Raw genomic sequence first — 12,738 nt, 5'->3', positions numbered from 1 at the left:
TGAAGGAACGTATAATTTACCATATGGACAGGACCCATAGTCAAGCATAGGCCTGGATTCTTATTTATCAGGGTCCTCTGTACTAACATTTACTGCTTCTTAGAAGGACAGCATCAAGCCCTGCTTAAGATGCAGAAACACGTCCTACCTGTTACTGACATGAGAGAGGCAGGCAATTAAAAAACCACAAACCCAAAAGAAAACACTTAAGAAATGGTATAAGAATAAAAAAGAATCAAAGCTTTCTTCATCTTGCCTTTATGTTGACAACCTGGCAGCGTATCTCCCACAATGCAGTGGAGGGGTGTAAGCGATGTGTTTGGAATCTTCAGAATTACAGACTCTCATGGCGCCTGTTTCCTCTTGGCATCCTGACGTAATTCAAAGCAGTTCTTCTGGGGCTGTGAGCACTGGTCACCATCCTGCCTCTCGACGCGCTCTTGCCGGGATTGTTATCGCCGAAGGTACGTGTCCTACCGCTTAACCAGCCGTGGAAAATCCTCATCTTGAGTGATCTCAAGTCTGCAGCGATGTCCAGCGAGCTGGGGTTGTAGGCCTCAGAGATGTGGACTGTGGCTGGGTTGAGCAGTTGAAACTCAGGTGTTGTTTGACCTCTGCTCCTCACGGCACCTTGTACCTGCTGGGGTTTGGACCAACTGAGACTGTTGTTAATGTGGCTGGACAGAATTATTATAGTCTCTCACATAATGATATATACCCTATATTTGGTAATAAAGATATTTACCTTTTTCTCCCACATTAATTACTCCAGTCATGAATTGTTTGCTAGGTATATAGAACGGATTAACTGACATATGATTAATCATGAGCATTCAAATGATTTTTTTTTCTTCACCACCAGTCAGTCACATCCCTTTAACACACTCCGGTAAATCTGGGAGTAAAGACTCTCATTCATCGTGCCTTCTGATGTCCATCTACTACTTTTTACCGTGCGGTTCAGTGACTACATCAAGAGACATGACACACCATTCACTCAGCTCCACCTGCAGGTCTGCTGGCGGTGAGCGGACAGTAGGTGTCACTGTAGAGTGACGAGCGGAAGGAGAGCTTAACACACTGACCCGTGTGACATAACCCGAGCCCTTGTCATCTAGCTTCCACCAGTGCTGTTTACAGTTTTTAAGGATATTTAAAAACATCTACACACTTTTTTTTTTCCACACTTCTCGCTAACAATAATTGCAGCCTTGGTTTTAATTAGTCTTGATGCATTGAATCAGTGGTTTAATCAGGCCTCATTCTTTCAGAACCATGCCAGACTGCAAACCAGCACATGATGTGTTGCAGAAAAGAACCAGGCTGGGAGATGCTGTAGGTCTGTATGCCTTCAGGCACGTCTGTTATCCGGACCTCCTTAAAAAAAATAAACAAACATTTCATGGGGATAAAGGCACTGCCTGGTCCCATTGGATACTGGCAAACGTTTTGTTAGTGGGTTTTTGGTCCCTGGCCTCCAGACATCTGTTTCAGGTAAAAGCACCGGCATCGAGCGAATGTGCCGAGGTAAACATGTAACCAAAGTATTCGGTAAATATGCAGCTGGAGAAATACATTCACAAAGAATTGTAAGCCGCACATCTGAGATGCTTCCTGATCATCTCCTAGTCCCATGTTTTGGTTACTGTTTCTCCTCTACCCTTGCAAGGTTGCCTTACCCCCCTCCACGTTTGATGTTTGGTGGTCTCGGGTTCCGGTTCCCACCGTCAGGACATTACCAATGGGTCTCTCCTGCTCCACATCGATAAGTTTGACGGATATTTCTAGAAAGCTGCCCCTCTGTGGCCTGTCTGCGGGGTCGTATCTGTAAAGGGACACGATTTATTTCCAGTGTAAAGCTGCGTTTTGTCCCAGCTAATACAGATACCTCAGAAGGCCAGAGGAGGCATTGCGGGATGGAGTGGGGGTGCTTTTGGCTAAATTTCACTGAAGTGGTAAAACAGTCACCATATTTAACCTGGCAGAACATTGATCATTGCAGAATGTTCTAGACCGCAAGATGGTGGTTAATGTTTGATGCTTCCACAATAATTCGGTTTTGGCCTAGTCTCCATTTAGTCTCCAGCACTCTAGTGTGTGTGTCAGTGTGTGTGTTTCCAGTGATTGGTTTCAAGGATTCTTTCCGTTAAGTGACATTTTTGAAGAGCATTAGGGTGGAGCGTCAAATGCACTCAGTGTGGCATCTCAAGGCGGCAGGAACGATGAGCAGCGATGGCGAGGCGGGGGGTCCGGGCCATGAGGCACGAGCGTGACTCATGGCACGAGTCCGCCTCACCTGTCATGTGCACGGCCAAGTGCATCTGGAAACGTTTCAACAAAAATACGTCATGGAAAACTTGCCATGCAAACGGTGACAGAGTGAATGAGAAAATATTGCAGGTCACACTGTAACTTTGTCCTGACTGTTATTCAACCTCACATGAAGCATGTTAATATGAAGAAATTTAAAATCCACAGTTGCCTTATTCTAATATTCATGGTTTATGATTACACATATTAATGAGGAATTAATGTCATTTAAAATATGAATTTAAATGAAACGCAATGTTAAATTATAGTTTATTTTCCTGCTTTTTTTAAAAATAACCAGATTGATGGCATTAATATGGGTTAATGGTATTTTTGGAATCTCAGCATCTAAAATATTATTTTTCCCAGGTAATAAAGTACTAATAAATGAATGCAAAATAAAATCATACACATAGATTCTGAAAGAGCCGCTCGTGTAGTGTTGGAGTGAAAAATGCACTCCCACACTTCCAACTAATCCCCTTCCTCTTTCCTTAACGGCTTTTGCTGACATGGCAGAATTAACATTGTGTTGGTTGTGCTTCTTCTAGGAGATGTTTGAGTCGCTCTTCCTTGCGTACGACGACCGTGTGACGTTCCAGCTCTTCAAGAGCTTCCGTCGCGTGCGGATCAGCTTCAGCAACCCTAAGGCGGCCGCCACTGCCAGGATAGAGCTCCACGAGACCCCTTTCAGAGGCAAGAAGCTGAAGCTTTACTTCGCCCAGGTGAGACCACACCCCCAGACTCAAGCCGGCCTATCAGAGCCCAGATGGCTGCAGGTGCTCTTTGCTGAATGGCTGCCTGATTATCTTGCTCCTCCCATTTTATGTACGTTAGTTACAGGCAGTTGATAAAGAACCGAAACTTATACTGTGGTTCATAAATTGCGCCTTTGACCAGAAGGTTTCTGGCATACATCAGCATCTGACAGCTGAGCAGGTGTGAAGAGGTGTGAACATGAGAGACACAACATTTCCCAGCGGAAACACGTGTCCGGCTAATTCATATTAGCTGTGATCTAATTGAAGTTTGTGTCTCATGAATCACCGCTTCACCGCTGCTTGCTATCCCCCCACCTTCCTAACCATATTCCCTCCCCCCATACCTCTTTTCCAGGTACAGAACCCCGTTTCTGATGGGGACAACCTGCTCTTGGCCCCCCCCAACCCATCCAAGCAGTTCCTCATCTCCCCGCCGGGCTCACCGCCAGTCGGGTGGCAGCAAATCGACGACGCCACGCCCGTCATTAACTACGACCTGCTGTACGCGGTGGCTAAGCTGGGGCCCGGTGCGTAACAAGAAAAAAAGAAATGTTACATTTTATTCATTCTTCTTTGCAGAGCGATATATCGCGGCCACTGTGGAAAATATAGCAATGGCTATAAATATCATTATGCAATGGTAATTAGTTGGAGGAATGTAATTAGGGGCAGAGCTTAATGCAATAATGGTCAAATGCTATATCCATCCATAAATTTCCTCTAATTGCTTGGATGCTACCCTGGGACATACAGGGCAGGAGATAGGGGGAGATCTGGGCAGGACCTGTCATGGGGCACTCAGGCAAACATGCATTCACATGTAGAAGCACACGCTAAGGGTATTTTAGGTGCTACATGGCTTTTTCCAGACGGAAGAAAGCAGATTACTGAGAATCTACGCAAACTCTGCACACATGGTCCGGTATGGTTATATGTGCAGTGCAGAGTGGGTGCAAAGTGTTTAACCTGCATATTAACTGGTAAAGCCTAACCATCAGTAATGCACCAGAATGGGGGACAGATTAAGTGCTCACAGCTGCCTACGTGCCCGCTGCCTATTAGCTGTCAGACCGCAGGCCATCGTCGCTTTCAGAGGAAGCAGAGGGCACCGTGCTCCCCTGTTTCTGGAAGCGAGGTGTAAATTTGCCGGGATGAGGTCCCCGGATCCCGCTCCATCTGGGTTTCCTGGCGAGTGTGAGGTTTTCTGGCCGAAGCAGCTGTTCAGGAGATGTCGGCCATCTTGAACACTGGCTCGAAGCAGCCGAAGGGGCTAACAGCGAAGGCTCGCTCTCCTGAGCGCATCACAGCCTGGGTCAATGCTAAATAATAAACCCAGATGGGGCCCCTCTCCCTCATGCCATACCGTCAGAGCAGGAATAGCGAATTTCTTTAGTGGTCGACTATTTTTAGGTCCTTCTCAGGTCTGTGGGTTAGAGGTGAGAATGTTTACATTATGCCTGGGAGGTTGGACATTACAGACCCTTGCCGGAGAGGATTTTGTGCGGCTCCCACGTAAACATCCTGCTGGATGAGAAACTGGTCTGGTGGGAGGGCTCCAAAGAGGACACTCGGAGGGTCCGTGTTTCATTTCGACTCCTCCATCTTCACTGCCTTCTCTATATTCATCTTGCATATGCCTACGTGTCTATACTCCGCCTTTGGGATATAAGCGGGACGATTCATCCATTAGATGCCTCACACATGTTTGATATTATTAATACTTTATTGTTTAACTATTGTGCTTCTAATTCAAGAGAGAGATGCTAATTTATCTTGCCTTATGTGGCTGCCATGGAAACGGGATGATATTCATCTCAGGTCAGCACTGTTATGGTTCTAATTATGGTTTAAAAATGCTAAGAGGCACTGAGTCAGTGCTGTTTCTCACACTCACCACCAGGGGGCATTTCCATCCTGCTACTTCACCCACCGTGACTTTGCTTGGTGCTGCCACTAATGGTCAGTGGGTGTTTGCACTTGGCAGTCAGGCATCGGTTAGGTAGTTAATGGAAGTGAGTGCCACTGCTTTATTGTGAATCAGGTTTTCTGTCCACAACCTCATCTTTCATTTTCTTGAAATAATCTTAACATCTTAAAAATCATATTGGTTTTCAGTGCCGCGGCTTTGCGTATGTGTGTGTGTGTGTGTGTGTGTGTGTGTGTATATATATGAGAATCAGCTTTATTGTTTGAAAATAATTAATCATGCAGTTTAGGTCTATACGGGGATCAAACTCGCTTTGTTGCTGTGATTGTATTGTAAGACTGTACTCCACCAAAGCGTAGGAGCACTGATTCCGACATTTCGCCCGATCAGAGCACTCGGTTACACAAAAAGGGTTAGTGCTGCTGTTAGCTATTAGCAGCAGATCGCCCTGGGTGCTGACCATGTGCCTCACTGTGGAGAATTTCAGGGGGTGATGAATTCTTCGCCCCAAACTGGGAGATTTATGGTGGTCCTTACTGCTGTGGGCTGAACATGTCTGAGCTAAGCCGAGTCACTGCCCAAGATCCCTTTTCCCAGCCCCAGCAAGAGTAAATGTTCTACTCGGAAGACGTTTTGGAATATCTGTCAATGTTTTCCTTCAAGCTGGCCCAAGCATTCATATCTACCACCTAACAAATTGTCGCCATGCTGCTTGCTGCCGGCGGTAGTCTCGGAGTGATCTGCTAAGGGTCTTTTATAATCCTCTCCACCCTCATGGTTGACTTCCTGTGAGGAACTGTGAGAATTTCTGCTGTGGAAGATTTCAAACTCCCGTTTACGTAGTATGGTTCTGGATCCGCAAGCCATCCCTGACTGTGCATATAGGCAGAATTTCCTCAAGTGCCTTTTCTGATGGTTTTAGACATTCTGTAAGTGGAATATATTTAAAGACTGATGTCTTCCTTCAATTACCGACATTGGTCATTGGTTGATTTGGTGTCAGTGATGAAGCAGCTCAATGAGGCCACTCAGTCAGGTGATCTCACGCAAACTGTACCATCATCAAATGTACCAACAGGACCCCCGAAAAACATCTCAGAAGGGATCATTAACGCCTCAAGGGCTGTGTTTGCCCAAAATCACCGCGGTGGGTTGCATGCTTGGTTTTATGATGCGTTAAGATATCAGTTCCCAATCAAAGGACCCAGCCCAGTCCTTCAAGGAACTTTAGATGTAGCTGAGGAGGAGAAGGATATATTTTATAAGGGAAACACTTTATAAGATAAAAACATGACGCGTTGTGACATTATAACAGTAATAAAGTACAAAGTACTCGGCGCGGAAATGAATGCCAGGCATACACAGGTTAAAATAATGACCCACTCAGAAACATTTCCATTAATACTGAATTAGTCCCAGAGAGTGATGTAGACCTTGGCACCCATATTAGATTTTACACAGGGCACTTAATAAAGACCTACAGGCAACACAATTTAAATATAAATTGGTGTAGATAACATTTCTCTGGTGACAGGATATTGAGAGTGATGGTGTTTTTCAGCCAGGTAGGTGTTCTTAAACATGTTAGACACTAATGCAGGCCATTCATTCTGGCCAGACAGGCGGCGTTAATCAATCCGTGTTAAGCAATTACACAGCGATTCAGGAAACCGATGCCCTGAGAGACATTCCCGTATGGATTTAGAGATGGTTGCATTATTCATAAGACGCACTTAGCCATTTAAGAGTATGGATATGTATACTTTAGCAAGTTGCCCCCAAACGAATGCCACACAGCCTTCAGGCCAGAAGCCTTACATTCTTTGTTCTCAAATCATTCATTCACTGCCCTAGTCATAACGAAACATATATAAACAAAATTAACTTTTCAGACATCCGTTAGACCAGAACAAGAAGGGGGGGGGGGGGGGCGTTCCCTTTCATTTATGCAGTTAAAGGATTAACTAAGCGTTTAGGATTAAGTGAGCACATAACTCCGAAACCTGGATTTCAGGAAACATAAATACACTGGCCAGACGTGTGTTTGATGTCCGTGCTTCAGTTCATCTTGGCAGTGGAGATGTTTTGGGAAAATCTCCGAAGCTGGCCACAGGTTCTTGCAGGCCCTCAATGAGATTTCTCCACGTTGTTGCCCTTATTGGGGGAAGTGTTCGCAGTGCTATGTGTGCGGGTCAACGGCGATCCTCCGCTTTCTCCGAGCCTTCGCAGTGTGCATCTCTCTCCCCCCAGCCCAGTTCTAATGAATGAGGAATGATGCAGGAGTTCGTGAGATACAGCTGAGCTCTCAAAGGTCGCAGGAAAGGGACTGCGGTTTTCCCTCTCTGGGCCCGGCAATGCTCGCCACAGCATCTTCTGACAGACAGGGCGCCCTGCAAAGGACATCGAAACAAACACAGGGCAGCGTTGCAGTCCTGCACCGGTGGGCTGGCATGAATCCGGCCCCGCTGTAAAACTTATTGGAATGCTGCAGAGTACCGACATTCTGCAAATGTTTATTTTTGCACTGCTGCTTAGGAATGTTGTATATTTAAGAAATAGTCAAATCGGAGAGAGGGGGGGTTTGGTATTTTTAAGTGTTTGGCCCTGCTTGAAACAATGCAGTAAAAAAAATAGCCGGGGTAGTATCACTGCAGAGCCAGAATGAAAAACAGGACACATCTATACCAGCCGTAAATTATAAATTTGCCGGAATGGCGTGGATGCGACTGCACGGTTTGCGATGGAGCCGTATCACTGGGATGTGTGGGGATGACGCACAGACGCATGTTGTCCGCTTCCCCGTTCTCCGTTTCTCCGGAAGGGGATCCAGAGCAGGGAAATGCTGTGCACTGTGCATGACAATGAACTCCAGCGATGCTGCTGTCTGTGCCGGCTTTGGAAGCCATCGTTCGTTATATCGGCTGGCAAGGGACACAGTGACTGCAGCCCCCCCCCCCCGGTGTGGAAATACATGTTTACTTTATGTAAAGGCTACATTTTGCTGCCCTTTCAATGCAAACTCAGATTGCCAGAATTTCTGAGTACGTCCTGAGATGATCTTTTATTCCTGCACATAAGCACCCTCCGCATCGCTGTGGAAGGTGGGAGAGGTTTATCTTTAGGCTGGTGGTGGTGGGGGGGGGGGGGGCTATATCATTTGGTGGGGGTGGGGGCTGCGGAGATGAGCCTGCTCCCTCTTTGACATGGATGGTATGACCTCTGACGTCAGTGTGCAGCATTGACGTCATTGAGCTCTGTTAGAGGTGGGGCCTCGGGGGGGTGATGGGGGGGGGGGGGGGGGGGGGCCTTGAGCGACGGAGTGAACAAAGGATGCAGAGAAAGGAGAGAGGAACAGAGTGGGGGAGGGTGTAAAAATAGAAAAGAAAACAAGGGAATATGTAAAACTCGTAACCAAGAATGGGAGAAGCAGCGAGGGAGAACGTCCAGCAGTCCAGCTGCACCGACGCAAGAACGTCTGAGAGTCAAGCTGTCACACAGAGGGTCAGCTCCTGCCTGGAGAGCGGCGTTCACTGGCGCGGGGCTCCAGACGGGATCAGCCGTCAGCACGCCGCTTTTAACCCCCAAGGCGCAGAGCTTGTGTCAAAATCTGACAGCTTGGGTTCTGCCCGTGATAGCAAGAGGAGGCCGTATCCACGCCGCCGGGCGTCTCCGTGGAAACGGCTCCGCGCTCTTCGCAGTGCAAACCCTCAGTATCGGGCCGCCTCCGCCGCTAATCCACGCCTGTGCGAACTCTGATCCCTAATTCGGATGTGTTCCTTCCAGCCGCGAGGTTCCTCTCCCAGTCTCCATTGTCAATGCAAAGGGGGTCGCTTTCTGTCGACTTTACCTGCCTGAATGTGCATTCCCAAGGTCAAACATTGCTTCATCTGGCGAGTTGTTTGCGCATCTCGCTTCGTCCGAATTTCCTAGCCACTTCCCTCTTCCCTAGGCAAACAGCACCCTCTAGAGTTCATTCTGTGATCCTGCACTTTCCATGCACCGCATAGGGTTGAACACCTTGTGCTCGATTTGTACTTTTACTGATCAGTGCAATGACTAATTACTGATCAGTAAGCTGTGAACGACAAGGCTTTAGCTTACAGGCATTTATAACGGTCTCTCGTGCTGGATGTACTCCCTCAGAATGCAGCACCATTTTGTTCAGGTGCGTAATTGGTGGCCAACATGGCCTCGTACCTATGGAGTTCGGCGTTTGAATCCAGCCTTGGCTCTGCGGGTATATTGTGTTTTCTGGATGCTCAACTTTCCTTCCACAGTCCAAACACATGCAGTTTGGCAAACAGGCATCCATTGTGTGTTGTCATTTATGTGCCCTATGATCGACTGCCATCCTGTCCAGGGTGCACCCTAGCATTGTGCCCTGTCCTGCCTGGGATAGGCTCCAGGCCCCCACTCCCATGACCAAAATGAGGGGTTGGCAGTTGGATGGATGGATGGATGGATGGGTTATACTTTAGGCACTTTGGTGGTCATCAGCTGTTTCTAGCAGGTTTCCATTTTCAAAGCTAATTATAAGACCCTCCTTTTCTCCTTCCCCTCCTCACCCAGGAGAGAAGTATGAGCTCCATGCAGGAACTGAGTCCACACCCAGCGTAGTGGTCCACGTCTGTGACAGTGACGCCGAGGATGAGGAGGAGCCGAAAAATTGCCCCAAACCAAAAATAGTCCAGACCCGGCGCCCTGACCTACCTGTGTCTCACTGAACTAACACGGGCCCCCACGCTCCACCACGCTCCACCACGCTCCACCACAGGCAGCGCTTCTTCAGAGGAACAGCGCCCCCCCATCGGCTCATCGCTCTCCTGGCCAGTCCCAGCTCCTCCGGAGCTCTTTCTCCGTTTTCCACCGTACAGCCGTTCAAGTCTGTTCACGCTTCCGTTTCCCAAAAGAAAACAAAAACAGATCATTTTGGCTTTGCTTTGTGTAGAGTGACTTCCCCTCCCCCCTCCTCTTACAGATACGTTTGGGGGTGGGAGGGGGGTGTTCAAGCCTGCTTGAAGCCCACCCTTCAATCAGTCCTGAGCCTTGTGCGTCTTGACACACTGCATTCCATTCCAGTACAGGATGTGTAGAGTGTGTGTGTTCATAAGGGTATACCAGTCACTCAGGAGGCTGCACAGCGACTCTGCACTATTAGGTGGGGGTGGGGATGAGCTCGGCATGGGTAATCTCACAGTCCAAGAATGATTCTCCTAAAACCTGCTTCACACTGCTGAAAACCCACAGGAACCTTTTGGATCTTAATAACGCATGCACTGTTATTCTAGTTTGCATATTTACCCTGTTCTGTTTTTAGTGTGCAGCAGTCCATTCCAAAAAAAAAAAATTATAATAAAAAAAATCCAAAAGAGTTTCTGTGACTTCAGCTTCCAGTGTTACTCACAGAATATAGTAACAATTATGAGTGGCGAGACGTGTAAGATGTTATGATTCTGTGATCGATTTTTATTTTTTAATTCTTCAGTGTGAATGTTCTGTGTACCATCATGTCACTTCTTAAAAAAAAGGAAAAATCTGTACAGACTGTGCACCTCTTAAAGACAAGCAAACAACAGCCAACAAGAGATCACAAAGCAAAGCTAGTGTTTTGTAAAATGCATGTTTATATGTTTATATGTATAATTGTGTTCACAAGACCCGTCTCTCACACGCAAACATGCACACACACTAGGTTTCTGTGCAATTTTACGTACCTCCGCTGAGCGCAAGAAACATTTAAACTCCTTTTGCATTTCATGAACACAAATGCATGATCCTCAAACAGCAAGAAATAGTTGCAAAGAAAATTCTAAAAGTGCTATTATACAGCTGCTTGCAGAACGATTGAGAGAGTAACTCATACATCTTTTTACCTGTCTTGTGCGTCTAGTATTTTTCTGTGAAACTGATTGTAGGCAATGCTTCGCTTTCACTTAACCCCTTTGAGCTCATGCTAAGACGATAAATCATTTGCTATATTGTCTAGAGATGTTTTTTTTTGCCAAATCATATGATCTGACTTCTTCCACACAGAATTTATATATCAACACTGTGACTTGCCACAACTGTGACATGATAATTTCACTACATTTTAAAATGGCTTTTATCTCCATTTTCATGTTTTTTCTTTGTTCTTCAGGGTCAGAGGCTTAATTGCCTTCAATAAAGATTCAAAGGGTTGCTGGTATACTAAAAAATACATGTAAAAAATACAGTTGTATTACCATTCCTCTTACGTTACCCCTTTCGTGAAACTTCGGGTGTAATCGTAATGGCAACAACTCCTTTGCTTAGCATTTTTTTTCTCCTCTTGTGAAGCTCGCAAGCTTTAGTAGAAATAACTTTTTTTTCATATGTTGCATCAACCTTCCATCCAATACCTCCTGACTAGGGCATGTAATTCACCAGAAATTAAGTGTTTCACTCAAGCGCAACAGGGTATTTCTCCTCAGCTCAAGGAAATAACTGCTCAGACACCACAGCTCCGTGCGTTCTTATAAGCCAGGTCATTCGCCATGCTAAAGATATGGGTCGTTCTAGGGAAATAAATCATTGAGTTTTTTGCATCTTACTCCAATGGGTTGTTTCCCCGTAACCCCTATCTCCTTTATTGGCTACATCTCAGAATGTTCAGACAAAGCATGCTGTTGTGCAGCGTAAGAACAGCGTCATGCCCGCCATATTTTGCTCTGACTTATCAGCATTTGACGCAAGTCTATTTGCAAATACACCAGAGGCGTTTGTAGATGTTGAATGATAATAGTTCTATGTTCATGGTCACGACAAAGGTAAATTGGTCTCAACTTCGTCCTCCAGCTGTCTTAAAACCCTGTACTTTTACGACATTTATGTACATTTACTTTTTCCGCAACCTTTTCTATTTCTCTTTTTACTGTTTTGTTCTCCTTCCAGAAAATATGATGTGATTCTGTGTCCTGAAAGTCTATTGAAACTGAAAGTAGATCAAATGACGTTACGTTATACCTGTATTGTGTGTCTGTGCGTACTGCCGGATCATCGATGTACCTGTTATGTCAACTTGTGTGAATTGCCTGCCTACACCACGCGGAGACATATCTGTATATATTAATCAATACTATTTTTACTGCATTTTTGTACAAATATTCATGGTAGCCATGTATAAGTAGTTAAACTGATTCTACTGTAGTAATAAAAGAGTTTGGTTTTAAACGTGCTATCCTGGTCTCTCACTGAATGATGTGTGAATGACAATTGGTATAAGAATGAAAAAAAAGTAAGGATGTATTCAAGACATTTACTGGATACTAATACATCACCTAAGTTTCTGTTGTTTAAAAGTGAGTATATGCTACAGTGTTTGCACAGGAAATAGACAGTGGTAAAATTACAAGCAGCTTTTTTATCTGCTCTACATGCAGAACAAGAACTGTGACTAACGCTAAAGGGGACTTATACGTAGAGGTGTATTAGTTTAGCAGAAAATAACTCATCTACCTGATTTACAGGTGCAAAACTTTGAATATGGGCGCCATACAGTGCACCAATTTATTAAAACGGATTAGCTGCGGTAGTAGTTTCACGGTTGTAAGTCGACTAACCCTTACCGAAAAAAAAGTATACTTAAAGTTCATTTTGTTAAGCATACTTTTTGGGACTAAATTGGCCCACGTTTAGTTTATTAAAGTATATATTTTAAGTGTATTTATTTTGTAATATTAGTTATTTGTATTTTATACCTGAAATTGCTACAAACAACAC

The 12,738-nt window shown here is 45.4% G+C and overlaps 1 protein-coding gene across 2 annotated transcripts in view; it reads left to right on the top strand.

The window, feature by feature from the left end:
- rcan2 (regulator of calcineurin 2) overlaps positions 1-12,189 on the top strand; it is a 42,580-nt gene extending 30,391 nt beyond the window's left edge. For both annotated transcript variants that reach the window (XM_048986130.1, XM_048986132.1), the window contains 3 exons: positions 2,862-3,035; positions 3,427-3,598; positions 9,568-12,189. In XM_048986130.1, the coding sequence (XP_048842087.1) occupies positions 2,862-3,035; positions 3,427-3,598; positions 9,568-9,722 (501 nt within the window). In that variant the 3' untranslated portion in view covers positions 9,723-12,189. The remainder of the gene's footprint in view (positions 1-2,861; positions 3,036-3,426; positions 3,599-9,567) is intronic.
- The last annotated feature ends 549 nt before the right edge of the window (positions 12,190-12,738 follow it).

Source organism: Brienomyrus brachyistius, chromosome 19, assembly GCF_023856365.1.
Source record: "Brienomyrus brachyistius isolate T26 chromosome 19, BBRACH_0.4, whole genome shotgun sequence".
NCBI lineage: Eukaryota > Metazoa > Chordata > Actinopteri > Osteoglossiformes > Mormyridae > Brienomyrus > Brienomyrus brachyistius.
This window is presented reverse-complemented; position numbering and strand designations above follow the sequence as displayed.